The sequence below is a fragment of the Chlorocebus sabaeus genome, chromosome 13 (genome assembly GCF_047675955.1).
Source record: "Chlorocebus sabaeus isolate Y175 chromosome 13, mChlSab1.0.hap1, whole genome shotgun sequence".
In the NCBI taxonomy this organism is placed as follows: Eukaryota; Metazoa; Chordata; class Mammalia; order Primates; family Cercopithecidae; genus Chlorocebus; species Chlorocebus sabaeus.
Genome location: NC_132916.1, coordinates 97,897,366 through 97,913,177, shown reverse-complemented (window position 1 = coordinate 97,913,177; position 15,812 = coordinate 97,897,366). Strand labels below are relative to the sequence as shown.

Below are 15,812 nucleotides of genomic sequence, written 5' to 3'. Positions count from 1 at the left end.
TCTATGTTTATTTAGCTAATTAAAGCAATTTCTTCTTATTGGAAAACCCATTGTTGAACATACTGAATGCCTGACTTGTATGTTAGCACTTTTCTTTTTAAAAGTAGTAATATTACCTATATATGCGTTTTTCAAGAACATAATTCAGCTTTGTCTTTTTTTTGAACTTTGTGTAAATTGAATTACAACATAAATATTCTTTAGTAACTTGCATGGCTTTGCTCAATGTCGTGCCTGTTAAGACATATATCTGTTAAGATCCAGTCATTGAATGAAGCTGTAATTCATCCTGCATTCATTGTTGGATGACACTATTTTGTGTGTGTGTGTGTTTGTTGTTTTTGTTTTTAGTTTCCTAAATATTCACGCTTGCCAGCATTTTACCTGTAGCTAAATTCTATTCTTCTTATACACACATTATTCTTGGTATCTCCGAGGTACTGCAAAAAGAGAATATATAATAGGTATTAAGGGCAGAATTTTTTTCTACTTTATAGGTTAGGTTCAAATAAGGCCCTGAAAAGAAAGCAGGAACTTGGTAGAACTTGGTCTTCACAGTACCATGCATACTTGCTGTTTCACAAGCACGCATGGTACTGTGAGGATAGAGATGGTGAAGTTTCCTGAGTTGCGAGGAGCATCCTTGAGTTCAGGATCATCTGGATTTCATCTGTAATATCCAGGGTGACCTTTGTTGCCTGATAGTGAGTTGTAGGGAGATCTTTATGTGTAAACTTCTGCTGACCTGAGTTCTGATTATCATTGATGATTAGTTGGGTCGCCTCTGAACTTCATGCCCTTTTCATTCCGCATATCTGTGTCATCTCAAATGAAGTTTGCCATGTGCCACAAAGTGATAATTAATTTAGCTTTTATAGACTTTAACATCTATTGTTATTTCTCTAATCTTACTCTCAATTTTTATTTTTTATTTTTACTATATACTAAAAATTATAATTGCATATATTTATGGGGTACAATGTGATGTTCTAATTTTTAATACAATGTCATTTAAAAAAATCTTGTTCTAGTGTTTATTTTACTTTTCTATCCTCTTTCTTTTCTTCCCTAAATAGGACTGAGCAATGAAAGAAAAGTGGCTTTTAGGGTCCAGGTGTTAGGTAACATGAGGCGAGAAATTTCGTATTTCCTGTGGCCTCCCATGTTTTACATCCGACATCTTTCAATTCTTGTGTCACTCACTTAGGCAATGTCTTCTTTCTGCTCACTGTCCATTGTTTTTTTTTTGGCAGCAGCTTGAGCTGCATTGCTCACGTACTGCAGAGATTGTAGCCAGTGTGTGCAAACCTACCAGTTAGAATCTATAAAACAAACCATTGAACAGTTTTTCAGTGTGGCATTAAATTAGAACTAGTTTTGTGTTTTCTGCATTTTTTTGTTTTGTTTCTTTTTGTTGTTGTTGTTATTATCTACACTATTAGTCTGAAAAATTTACATTGCTGCATAGCCTGTTTTGGTAATTACTATAAGTTTTTAATTGACAATCAGTGTTTAAAATGAACATCTCTGAAAATTATTTTATATCTAATTTTCTTTTAGATTATATCTGAAAAGTGGTAGAGAATCAAAATAGAAGCCTTATTTTGCATATCTTTTTATAAGGTAAAAAAAGTGTGTCCCATTAGAAGTATAATGGTGTATGATCTATATTTATATCAGTCTAATTGATTTCTGAAATTTGCCTTTTCTAGTTTTTTAAACAGAAACATCAACACCAGTAGAAGTCGAAAATTAAATTGAATTGATTTTCACAATCTTGCTTCTTTGGAAACTTTAAAAGTTTCTTTTCCTGGTCTTTTTTACACAAATTTTTAAACCTGTTTTAAAACCACCACTTGCTTTTCTTACAACATTATACTTCACATTTTTTTTACTATATTATACTGTAAGTATTCTGTGTTATTACATAATTTTAACGTTGTGATTTATGGTATTTATTTAGTAGATTTACCTAATTTTACCTATTCGTACATTGTTACATTGTTGGATATTTAGGTATTTTGTTTTTAATAGTGACAGGGTCTTGCTCTGTCACCTAGGCTGGTGTACAGTGGCACAGTCATAGCGTACTTACTGCAGCTTTGAGCTCCTGGGGTCAAACAATCTTCAAGCTTCAGTGCACATAGGTGTGCACCGTCATACCCAGCTGTTTTATTTTTATTTGTGTGTTTTGTAGAGATAGGGTCTCACTATGTTGCTCTGGCTGGTCTTGACCCTAGCTTCAAGTAATCCTCTTGGTTTCCCAAAGTTCTGGGATTATAGGTGTAAGCCACCACACCCAGCCTGATATTTAGCTTTTTTAAGAAAATAAAATTTAAATGTAGATATACCGTACTTTTATTCTTTTACATTATTTCAATATTATGTTCTAATTTAATAAGTATAAAGTGATATGTTAATTTTAATTTGGTTATTTTGCGGTAGAGAATTTTATATATGTATTTACCATTTCTATGTCAATTAGCTATTAATATGTTTTGCTATTAATCTATTTTGAACTCAGTATTGTTTTAACTGATTTAAATATTTTTTGACTAGCACCATTAACTCTTTTTTGTCATACTTTATGGATTTTTTTCTGAATGATCTTTTTTTTCACTTTAGTTATTATTTGTGCTACTAGTTTAACATTTTTATAGAGGTAATGTTTTGTTTCATTCATTTTACTGCTCAAAACTGAGAGAAATCATTATTGGACCAGAAACCTAATGATAATTGGTATTATTTTAGGGAATATTCCTAGAATTTAAAAACTACCCCTGATTTACCTTAATCTGATTAGGGTTTTATAACTAACATCCCTAAATGATACCCTAAGCTCTTTGTTTTCACCCAGAGTTGTCTTCACTCTGTCCTTTCCTTCACCCAATGAAAACATTAATCTATGATGTAGAAAATACTTTAGGACTGGAATTTGGCAGATACCTTTCCTTTATTAAAGAGGCCCAACAGGCTAATTTCCTAGGAAGTAATAAAGGCCTTTCTTTTTATTTGTGATTTAATATCGCCTAGATGTATATCTTGGTGTTGGATTTAGTGTGTCAGTTTTATTTGGAACCTAAAGAATTCCTTCTGTGTCCTCTGTCTGATCTTTTGCTGGTTCCAAGGGAGAGTCCTTTACTTGGAACAGCTTTGAGGATTGGTTCTGATCTATTTCTGTTTTATTCTTCAAGAACTTTTAGCTTTTACAGTATCTTACTTTTACGTGTACCTGCTTTTCTTTCTTTTCTTCATTTATTTTTTTCATGTACTGATTAACTATGAGTTTGGTTTTTATTGTAAGCTTTCTGAAGGCCTAAATCTTATTTTTTTCTGAATGGTTTTCCTTTTATCACTGTATACTTGGCAGTGTCAGTATCAGGATATGGGTTGTTTTGATAGAAACTAAAATAAAATACAAATGTAGGTATTTTAAAACTTTAAAATAAATAGACATAAGAAAAGGGAAGCAGACCTCTTCAGAATATCAAACACAAAGAGACTCCTGGGACTAGGTTTCTTTTTCTTTCTTTCTTTCTTTTTTTTTTTTTTTTGAGATGGAGTCTTGCTCTGTCACCCAGGCTGGAGGGCAGTGGCGCGATCTTGGCTCACTGCAACCTCCACCTCCCAGGTTCAAGCAGTTCTCCTGCCTCAGCCTCCCGAGTAGCTGTGACTACAGGCGCCCGCCACCATGCCTGCCTGGCTAATTTTTTGTATTTTAGTAGAGAAAGGGTTTCACCATGTTGCCCAGGCTGGTCTTGAACCCTTGACCTCAGGCAATCTGCCTGCCTCGGCCTCCCAAAGTGCTGGGATTACAGGCGTGAGCCACCGTGCCTGGCCTGTTTTCTTTTTTAAATCCCTTTAGTATGGTTCTATCAGTTTTAAAATAAACTCTCATTTATACATTGAAGATGTCTTATTTTCTCTTTGTTCTTGAATGATAGTTCTCGTGGTCACACAATTATAAGTTAATACATATTTTGTCACAGTAGTTTGAAAATACTAGATCAAAGATATATGGCTTTTATTGTTGCTATTATATTGTCAGTCTAATTGGTCTTTTCTGTTAGTATACATTATACTTCTTTCCTCTATGAATTCTTGTTGTTTCTTAGGCCTAAAAAACTTTCTTCCTTTATTTTTTCCCATATTATTTATTCTTTAGTAGTCTCTCTTAGTTTTTTCCGTTTCCTTTTTTGAACTATATTTAAAGATACTATATCTTCTTCTTCTATTCTCTATGTCTCTTAACCTCTACTCACATATTGCATGCACATCATTTATCTTTCCAATATTATGGATGATTTCTCTATGTACATTTTCCAGTTTATTGCCCTTTCTCTTTAGTTGTAACTAATTTGTATATTATTTCATTCACTGAGTTTCAAATTTTAGTATTTTTATTTCTTTTTTGATATTTTTATTTTTCTCAGACTTCCTGTCATTCCATTTATAGTTATTCTGTATTCTGTATCAGATAAGTGTAATTAAGGTCTGAAGTCTTTGAAGGTCCAATTAAAAAAAAAAATTATTATTTAACAGATTTCAAGTTTAATTGGTCAACTTTTATTATTAACCCGTATTTGTCTGAACTTAGTCTGTAAGAATTCTGAAAACCTGAGCTGAGAATCTTTTCCTCAAGAGTGGTTTTGTATTTGCATCTTGCAGTTGCCAGAAAAAAAAAATTAGCTTCATCTCTCAGCATGCGGTGTCCTTGTTGCAGACCCAATGTAGATATGGCTGGATTTGTAGATTCTTAAAGGTGACTATTAATAGTGCTACTGGCTGGGCACGGTGGCTCACGTCTGTAATCCCAGCACTTTGGGAGGCCAAGGCAGGCGGATCACCTGAGGTCGGGAGTTCGAGACCTGCCTGACCGACATGGAGAAACCCTGTCTCTACTAAAAATTCAAAATTAGCTGGGTATGGTGGCACATGCCTGTAATCCCAGCTACCCAGGAGGCCGAGGCAGGAGAATCACTTGAACCCAGGAGGCAGAGGTTGTGGTAAGCTGAGATTGCGCCATTGCATTCCAGCCTGGGCAGTAAGAGTGAAACACTATTGGGGGTTATTTGTGCTGGCACATTAGATCTTTACCAGTCTACATTTCATTAATACTGTAATCCTTTAGGCTTCATCTTAGAAATGTTAGTCTCTCTCCTACTTAATAAAGGCCAAAGTCTTATTTGAAAATTTTGTGCTGATGGTGCTTTTTGCCAGCAGAGCAACCCCAACTTACTCTTTTTCTGAAAGTTTATTGTCTGATTTAATGTTATATCTGTTTATATTTTTCCTTTTCTTTTGACCATTGAGGACCTCTCTTTCTTTCTTACGAATTCTGCAATATATTAAAATTTACTGATTTATTTAATGTTAAGATATACTATCGAATTCTGGAAATAAGGCAAAGGTTGATTGATTGTCCGGTCAGTGACATTACTGGGGCTTCATCTAACAGGACAACCTAATTATTACTTAAATTTCTAGGGGAATGTAATTTGGCAGGGCCCTGACCCTGTGAAGTTTCATATTAACCTGTAGATCCCTCGATAATATAGGTGTAAATGATTCTTGTACAGTAGAAAATAAGTCCTGAGGTTATGGTAAGGATTTATCATGTAAGATATCAACCAGTTTTGTGTCTAACGTAATGGTCTAATTCAACTTTTTTTAAAAAATTCAAAATTCAGTTCCTCAAATGTTTTTTACCCTCATTGATGCTATAAATACATCATTGACGTGTGTTAATTCTAAATTTGTATACGAGTAAATGTTTTTTACTTTTTGAGAAGTATCCTTTCAGATCATGGTAAGTTGGATTGCATTTTGATACCTTTTTTTTTTTTTTTTTTTTTTTTTGAGACAGTCTCACTATGTCGCCCAGGCTGGAGTCCAGTAGCAGGATCTTGGCTCACTGCAATATCTGCCTCCTGAGTAGCTGGGAATACAGGGGCCCGCCACCACTCCTGGCTAATTTCTTTTTATTTTTAGTAGAGACAGGGTTTCACTGTGTTAGCCAGGATCGTCTTGATCTTCTGACTTCATGATCTGCCCACCTCAGCCTCCTAAAGTGCTGGGATTACAGGCCTGAGCCCCAGAATAAGCAGAAGTAACTACTGAAGCAAAAGTAATGTTATTTTATTTTATTTTTTTAATTCTAAGTGATAATAGGGACTAGCTGAGTCACTGGCACATAGATTACATTCAATATTCAATATTTGCTATAAAGAATGAATGAATACATAACTAATTTCAACTGTTATAGCTTTAATTTTGTTTTGTCCTATTCTTTAGAATTATGCCATTTTCAGGAATAATCTCCTCCCTTGTAGGGAATCTTAACACATCTAATTATTTTTAAAACAACATTTTATGTAATTAATTACAGCAGAAATTTTTACTCTAAACTATGTATTTTTATAGTATATATATTTTCTATGTGAGCGAGAGCCTTTGAATGTTGTTTCTTTTGACTTTCAATTGAGATTGAAGCATTTACCTTCACTCTAAGTGCACTGAAATTTTAAGAATTTTGTAAAACAGCTTTTGTTCTACATCACACATTGGAGCTGCTCTATTCTTAGAGGGACAGTGGGATAACAGGCTCTCTCTCTCTTCTTTAGTTAACATGTGGGTTAATTCCAGTGGTCATTTCTCTGGACATTTTAGCCACTAATTGCTTGCCTGTTGTGTCATTTCTACTGTGAGAAGCTGGATATATATTAATAGCTATGGTTGCTAGACGTTTTGGTTATTTCTAAAGTTTTATAGGCATACTTGTAGCATTTCTGCAAAGAGGGTTTTTGTACTTTCTTATTTTCCAAACTTCCCACAAATGACATCTGGGGTTGGTTGGTTTGTTTTATTCTTGCTTTAAGCAGAGAGTTATTTCTTGGTTTAGGCAATACATATTCATTATAGAATAATAGGAAAGTAAAGAGGTTGACACATAATTCTGGATGTTTCAGAAAGTAGGAAACACATTAGTGGCATTACTGTATCAGCCACCAACATTTATGCATGATACTATCTGTCCCTGGGTCTCTGTGTCTCTTTGTCTTACTGTCCAGCTTGCTTACAGTGCTGGCCTGTTACAGAGGTTGATGGTGCAGTGTAATAGTTGTGTTTTCTTAATTCAGAGTAGTAATTAGTAATTTTTTAAATCTGGCAAGTGGTTCAACACTTTTTATGGATCCCCTATGGACTATCAAAGTTTTTATCCCTTAAGAGAAATTGAGATATGATACATTTGGGTATGCAATGGGTTGATAAACAGCACAAGTCACTGCATTTTTTTTTTTATGGAGTTTTGCACTGTTGCCCAGGCTGGAGTGAAGTGGCATGAGTTTGGCACACTGCAACCTCCACCTCCTGGGTTAAAGCGATTCTCCTGCCTCGGCCTCCCTAGTAGCTGGGATTACAGGTATGCACCACCATGCCCAACTAATTTTTGTATTTTTAGTAGAGATGGGGTTTCACCATGTTGGCCAGGCTGGTCTGGAACTCCTGACCTCAGGTGATCCACCTGCCTGGCCTCCCAAAGTCACTACATGTATTCTTATGTATATTTTTAATCTAACTTTGAACAAGTTAACTTACTCTCTTTAAAGTATGGGTCCTTAGTATTTAGTTTGAGATTAAACTTTCTCATAGTCTCATGGTTAGGATTAAATGATACAGTATATGTAAGCAGTAAGTACTGTACATAGTGCAAAGTAGATGCTTAATAAATTGTCTTATATAAATATTGATATTATTATATTCTCATTTATTGCTGTTTTATCCTGTAAGTTCTTTATGTTTTATTTTATAAGCATCAAATATATTAGACATTCAAGTAAAAAAAAAAGATCTAGGTCTAACTTTGGACCCTACCCCTTACAAGTGACTTTAATGTTCCTGATTCTCAGTTTCTTCACATTAAGAAAAGAAAGGGAATGTTATTATCATTGTTATTGGGATACTTGATGTAGTATACCAAGTCTTTCGCCTACATTCTTAGTTCACATTGTTCCAGTAGACATAATTAGTTGGTTTAATTTTATTTATTTCATTAGTAGGGCTGTACAAATAGATATCATAGAAAAAGAATCGTTCCTCATTGTAACATGCATCCATAGACAGTCCTTCCATATAATCAATCTCTATCACTTGTTCACTTTTTCAGTGATAATTATGTACCTTTGATCTCAACTTATTTTGTTAAATTTTATTTTACAGAATTCAGTTGTGAGCTTGTGGCACTCATCTTTTTTCGTTATTCTCATAATCTGATGTATCTGATATTAGCAATGTGTATACATCTTTAAACAAATGTCAGTGACTCAATAATAAAAATGATTTTTATAAAATCAGAAGGGATATGGTTTCTACAGCCCCCCACATTCTTTTGACCTCACAAAATATTATGTTCTTCTTCTTATTTTTTTACATCTATTCAAATGTCGTCCACTCCCCAATGATAAGGAAATGAAATTCTGTTTATTAAGCAGGTGCCTTTGAGAAGTTGGTCATAAATAGGCACAATTCGCTCTACATACTGACAGATGACTGTTAATAAAGGTTGTTAGGGAGGGCCCCAGAGCTTTCCAGATTCTCAAAAGAATCACATTGGTGTGAACAAGTCATTTCCCACATTACAAAGTCTAACAGAAATCACTGCCTGCCCCATCTCCAAGCCCACAGGAGACATTTTCATAGGAAATACAAGGACCTTTATGAAGGTGCCCACCATCCCTTCTTGTGGCTTTTGGATATTAATTATCTTTAGCTTAAATCTGGATAAGTGCTTAGTAGGTAGGAGATGTTTTAAATATCTATAATTTTGATTCTTGTTTTCAACAGGTTGTAGGAATTTAAATAGACATAACATATATATGTCTCTATTGCATTTTACTTATTTGGGACTCATTGTTTTAGTTTAGAGAGTTTATTTGAATCATCTTGATCTGCTACTCACAGTATGTGTCTCTCCGACTATTGCATAATCTAAAATTTGATTTTTAAGCTTTGGTTCAAATTAATTGTTTAAAAAACATTATAGTAGGGTTAAGTGCTGTGGTATGCTGTTAGAGGAGTGTCTTCAGTTACAATCTATGCTCTGTGCATGCAGTTTATTCATCCACCCTGAAACTCATGTGGGAGAAGGAGCATCGTATATTGGCCACTAGCTGGGAATATAAATTCCCTACTATTGAACAGTACCTCAACCTTATAAGAGGAGGTCTACCAGTTAGAACTATAAGTACTGAGTGATCAAACAACACCCACTTCTGCTTTTAGTTTTCACTTGATCCTAGTTTTATTTATACTATGGCTACTTGATGGAGTATTGTTGTGCATACTTAAATTTATATAGCACCTCATTCAAATGAGTAGTTCTGGATATGCACTTACTTGGTGTCCTACAATCAGGCAGACACAGTTTATGGCAGGGTTAAATAACATATGTAAATTTTTATTTTCTATAGAGAATAATGTTTACTTGACAAGAAAGATATGACTTTGTTCTATACCCAGGGTCCCTCCTTTTTGATTTTCTAATTAGAGTAGGCTACAGACTCCATATAATATTCTGATCAACTCCAGGCACATTGGATCTTCCTGATAATGATATCCAAAGGACAGAGCTTCTTATTTCCCAACTTAAACCAGCTGGAGATCTTTATATACTACTCCGGCCCCTTCTCAAAGTGTACAGCCTTATGATTTACTTGAAATATGCTTCCAAGTGATAAACCAAATGGTAATATGTTGTCTCCAGAATTCACAAAGGCCTATCAAGCATTGTATCTTTTTCTTAGTGATAGTAAATACATACTAAAGCAACTTGTTTTTTCACTTTAGAGGGAGTATTTTCACATGCATTAGAGCCACAAACTTCTGAAGAATCCAGGGCTCTACCTAACGAGTGTCAGGGGCAGTGCTGATCCTTCCAGAAAATAACTACTTCTAGACCAACAGAACTGTGTAATTGGAAACATACCTAATTAACTTCACAATAATTCACGGCTCTTCTCCAGGTTTCTCCTATCTTCTGCACAGTTAATGTAGGGAAATTAATTAGGAAAATGATAAGAATTTCTACCCATTTCATTCATATTTCAAGACTAATGTGGCACTAAGGTTTGTGAATCCTCTAGGTAAACATATAGGTAAAAATACCTTTGGGAATGCTACATTTACAGGAATAATTCCCTAAACCACTGGGCAACCAAGGTAGCTGCTACTTCTATTGTGATTAAAAGAACCTGCATAGACCCTGCGCGGTGGCTCACGCCTGTAATCCCAGCACTTTGGGAGGCCGAGGCGGGCAGATCACGAGGTTAGGAGATTGAGACCATCCTGGCTAACATGGTGAAACCCCGTCTCTACTAAAAATACAAAAAATTAGCCTGGTGTGGTTGCCGGCGCTTATAGTCTCAGCTACATTGGGAGACTGAGGCAGGAGAATGGCGTGAACCCGGGAGGCGGAGCTTGCAGTGAGCGGTGATCGCGCCACTGCACTCCAGCCTGGGCGACAGAGCGAGACTCCGTCTCAGAATAATAATAATAAAATAATAATAATAATAATAATCTATATAATTAAGTAACTCTGAAACAGCTGTGGGATGAGCCAGAACTCTGACACCTCAGCTGCTATCTGTAGCAACAAAATACATGCCCTGTACTGTACCTACTTCTTTTCCTTGGTAGTGCATTTCTAAATCAAGGGCTCAAATGAGTACTTTTAATTGGCAGAACTCACATCCAAAATCCTAACTGCAGAGTAATCTGGGAAGAATTACGTCTAGTTCCCCAGCTTCTGAAATACAGAAAGATGTGAAAGAAAAAGATTATCATGTGTGTTGAGTGTGTCCTCCCATGATTTGGTCCACAGTAGCCTCACGTATAATATTGTTGTCAGTCTTGGTTTCCATGTCAGCCTTCCGAAAAAATTCCACTGTATTTACGAAAGGGTAAGTGTCAGTTAAAATGTAAGGAAGAATAGAGATTGTTTTAATAATATTCATGTAATTTTGAACCACATTAATGGTTATATGGTCTTTGTATGAACTTCAGTCATGTCGGGGAGAAACAGTTCATAGATATACTATGGAATAGCTCTTTATGATGAAATTCTCTTCTCAGCAGTCTTCTCCAATAGGATTATATTAACTCTGGAAAAATATATTTTATTTATAGTATTTAACTTTTCAAGGTTCAGTGAACTAAATTCATGTTATATAGCCGTGAATGCTCTTGTGTTGTCATCCTCAACATTTCACTTATTGAGCCCTTACTAGGTGCCTGTCACTATGGTAAGCATTTTCATTATCTAACTTAATAGACGTTTCTCTTCAACTCTATAATCCAGGGATCCCCAGCCACCAGGCCACGGACCAGTACTCGTCCATGGCCTGTTAGAAACCAGGCCACATAGCAGGAAGTGAGCAGCAGGGGAGCTAGCATTACCTCCTGAGCTTCCCCTCCTGTCAGATCAGTTGTGGCATTAGATTCTCATGGGAGTGCAAACCCTGTTGTGAACTGTGCATGTGAGGGATCCAGGTTGCACACTCCTTATGAGAATCTTGTGAGTGATAATCTGACGTGGAACAGTTTCATCTCAAAACGATCCACCCTGCCCCCCTTCCATGGAAAAATTGTCTTCCACAAAACTGGTCCCTGGTACCAAAAAGGATGAGAGATGACCTATCTATCATTTATCTAGCTAATCTATCTAAAAGGTAAGAGCTTAAATATCTTGATTTATCATCTCCTTTATTCATTTTGTATATAGCCTATTATCTAAACTATTATCTTTTGCTACTTCAACTAAAGCTTCCATTTTAGCACCCTGTTTCATGTTTCAAAATATTAACTGCTATAGAAAATCTTAGAGCCTATAATATTATAATTTGTGTACTTTATGATTGTGCTTGAGACTGACCCAGAATTACCTTGATACTTTTTATACTCCTCACAGCATTTAGCTCAGTAGTAAGGTCTTAGAAAATACATTTTGATTTGACTTAATGGAATACAGAAACTTACTCATTTTTATCTTTAGTTTCAGGTGCAGCGTTATGTCTCTCAGAGTCTGGTAACCCTGGGAAGCTGCAGCTTGTTGAGAAAATCTATTATATCTCTGCTTCTATCAGAAGTAAATGGCTTTGCCGATGATCTGGGAGCCATCAATCAGGTACATATAACTTGAAACTGTAGCTCTCATTTATAGTTAATGTACCTATCTGTTTTTCTTTTCTTTTCCCTTCTTTCCTCTCTTGCCAGGCTAATATTTTAGTTATTACCTTATGTCTAATATATGTGAGTAATATTACTGCCTACCAAAATTACAGAAAGATACTTTCAGAAAACAATTTTGAAAATAAAACCACTTTATAATCCTTACTTGCATATATGTGCCAAAGATGCCATTGGTGACAGCAAAAGAGTGCTTAGATGAATGGCTTTAAATTCATCCAGGCAGGCAGCAAGTTTCTAAAGCAAAGTGAAAGAAAAGTGAACTGGGGAGGATTCTAAATGGAGAGTAGTCCTTAACTAGTATTTTTCATTCCTCATTGCTTATGAAAATCATCTGGCTAACTTTTAAATATTCTATTGCCAAGTCGTATGCCAATCCTATTACATAGGGGTCTCTGAATTTGGAATTCTGGTATTGGTATTGTTAGAGCACTTCAGGTGATTTCAATATGCAACCAAGCTCGAGGAACACTGCTCTAAGCCCTTCTATCTGTGGAAAGTCTTCTATATCACTGGTGACAAATGTGTAGAAGGAACATAAATTATTCCCATATTTTAATGTTCACACTGGTTTATTACATGTATTCCATTTGATAGCTCATTTAATATTTTTATCATTTCTGTAGTCAAAGTCACAAAGGAAATTAGAGATAGGTAGAAACGTCTTGGTAAAGAGAAATAACTTTAATAAAATATTGTATATACATATAATTTAAACAATTTTTAACAAAGTACTGACATCTAATGACATAGTCTAAAAATATTATACAATCTAATTGAATTTGATGTTTGGCATGGTGTATCTAGTAAGCAAATTTTCAGTTGACTACCAAATGTAAACTCTCTTAAGAGCTCTGTTGGATTTTTTTAAAAAGTCGTTTTCGGCCGGGTGCAGTGGCTCACACCTGTAATCCCAACATTCTGGGAGGCCAAGGGGGCGGTGGATCACAAGGTCAGGAGATCGAGACCATCCTGGTTAACATGGTGAAACCCCATCTCTACTAAAAATATAAAAATAAAAAATTAGCCGGGCGTGTTGGCAGGTGCCTGTAGTCCCAGCTACTCAGGAGGCTGAGGCAAGAGAATGGCGTGAACCTGGGAGGCGGAGGTTGCAGTGAGACAAGATCGTGCCACTGCACTCCAGCCTGGGTGACAGAGCGAGACTCCATCTCAAAAAACAAAAAACTCGTTTTCACTGTTGTCGAGGAGAAAAAAGTAAGCTATATTGATTAATTGAAAAAGAGCAAAGTATTAAAATGTATGATGCTTTTTGTAGGCATTCCAAGATCAAGGAACTGACCATGGTAGGTTGCAGGTCCCTGAAAATAATTTACAGAAAAGGAAGTACTTGAAAAATGCATTTGAATTGAATAAGCAGAGGATAACTGAATGTAGAGGCATTAGGATGTTATTTAACAAGAGATGCCAAAGATTCTGGGGAAACAAGGTGAAGTCTTAGCGTTTAACAATAGGAAGCAATGTGGAAAGTGAGTTTAATTGAATTCAGTTGTTTGGAGGATATCAGTAAGTGCAGAAAAAATGATGTATATATTCTCATTTAATTTTCACAATAGCTCCATGAAGCAGTTACAATTTTCACATACTTTATAGATAAGAATACAAAACATTAGAGTGGTGAAGTAGCTTGACCAAGACTGAAGAAAGAGCATATGCTAAAGCCATAATTCAAACCCAGATGTTCTGACAGTTAAGATACTTTAAAATAATAATAAGAAAAATAGCAATAATACAACAACAATAACTAGTGTTTGGCAGGTTTATGTTGTTGAATTCTGTTTGCTTGTATTTTGCTAAGGAGTTTTGCGTTGGCCAAAGGACAGTATATTTAATAATTGATGCCAGGAAAACTGGATATCCATATGCAAAAGAACAAAACTATATTTCATTTTTTTTATCATATACAAAAATCAAATTAAAATGGATTAAAATCTTAAATGTAAGATCTCAAGCTTTGCAACTACTAGAAGAAAACTGGGGAAGTGCTGTAGGACATTGGCCTAGACAAAGATTCTTTTGGGTAAGACCTTAAAAACACAAGGAATGAAAGCAAAAATAGACAAATGAGAATATATCAAGGCAAAACGCTTCTGCACAGCAAAGGAAACAATTAGCGAAGTGAAAAGAAAACCCACAAAATGGAAGAAAATATTTGCAAACTAGCTATCTGACAAAGGATTATATAATTACCAGAATATATAAAGAACTCAAACAACTCAATACCAAGAAAACAAACAATCTGAATTAAAAAGGGGCAAAATACCTGATAGATATTTCTCAAAAAAAAGACATACAAATGGCTAGCAGGCATATGAAAAAAAGAAAGAAAGAAAAAAAAAAGGTCAACAGTACTAATCATCAGGGAAATGCAAATCAAACTACAATGAGATATCATCTCACTCCAACTAGAATTAAAAAAACAAAAAGTAACAAATGTTAGTGAGGATTTGGAGAAAGGGAAATGCTCATAGACTGTTGATAGGAGTGTAAAGTAGCATAACCATTATGGAAAACTGTGGACATTCCTTGAAAAAATCTAAAAATAGAACTACCATATGATCCAAGAATCCCACTGCTGGCTATATGTCCAAAAGAAAGGAAAGAGGTATCAGACTCACATGCTCACAGTAGCCAAGATACGAAATCAACCTTAGTGTCCATCACTATATGAATGAAGATAATTTGGTGTATATGTGTGTGTGTGTGTGTGTGTGTGTGTATATGAATATTATTAAACCATAAAAAGAATGAAATCTCATCATTTGCAGAGCATGGATGGAACTGTAGGTGATTATATTAAGTGAAATAGGCCAGGCATAGAAAAACAAATATTGTATGTTCTCACTCATATGTAATGGGAGCTAAAGACATGGATCATATAGAGGCAGAGAGTAGAATGATGGTTACCAGAGGCACGGAAGGGAAGAGAAGTTGGTTAATGAGTATGGAAATATGGTTAGATAGAAGCAATAATTTCTAGTATTCAATAGTACAGTTAGTGAATTTTAGATATCGTTAATTATAACTAAATATAATTGTAGAAATTATAACTTGTTTTATATTTCAAAATAACCAGAAGTGAAGAATTGTAATGTTTCCAACATAAAGAAAAGATAAATGTTTGTGGTGATAGATATCCCAATAACCCTGATTTGATAATTATGCATTGTATATATGTGTGAAAATATCTCATTTACCCCCAGTATATGAACAACTCTGCCTTGTCAAGTAAAAATGCATAAAAACATTCATTTAAATTCTGTGCATTCTACTATGTGTAAACTGTACCTCAACTAAAATATAGTTTTTGAAACCTTAACAAATGTTTGAACCAAAAGTAAATATAATTTTTCTCATTGCTTTTATACTCAGTGTTTTAGCTCACTTTAAAGACTTTATTTCTCTGTCAATATAATGAATGCTAAGATCTTACTAAGAACTTTCTGAAGAATAGTTTTAGTTTTTAATGATATAAACTTTTCTAAGTAGTCACTAATTCAAAAAATGATTGTGTATGTATATATGTGTAAATCATATTGTACTCTATGTAA

General features: G+C 34.9%; 1 protein-coding gene across 2 annotated transcripts in view; it reads left to right on the top strand.

The window, feature by feature from the left end:
- MEI4 (meiotic double-stranded break formation protein 4) overlaps positions 1–15,812 on the top strand; it is a 343,137-nt gene that overhangs the window by 142,177 nt on the left and 185,148 nt on the right. For both annotated transcript variants that reach the window (XM_073022640.1, XM_008006413.3), the window contains exon 4: positions 12,050–12,181. In XM_073022640.1, the coding sequence (XP_072878741.1) occupies positions 12,050–12,181 (132 nt within the window). The remainder of the gene's footprint in view (positions 1–12,049; positions 12,182–15,812) is intronic.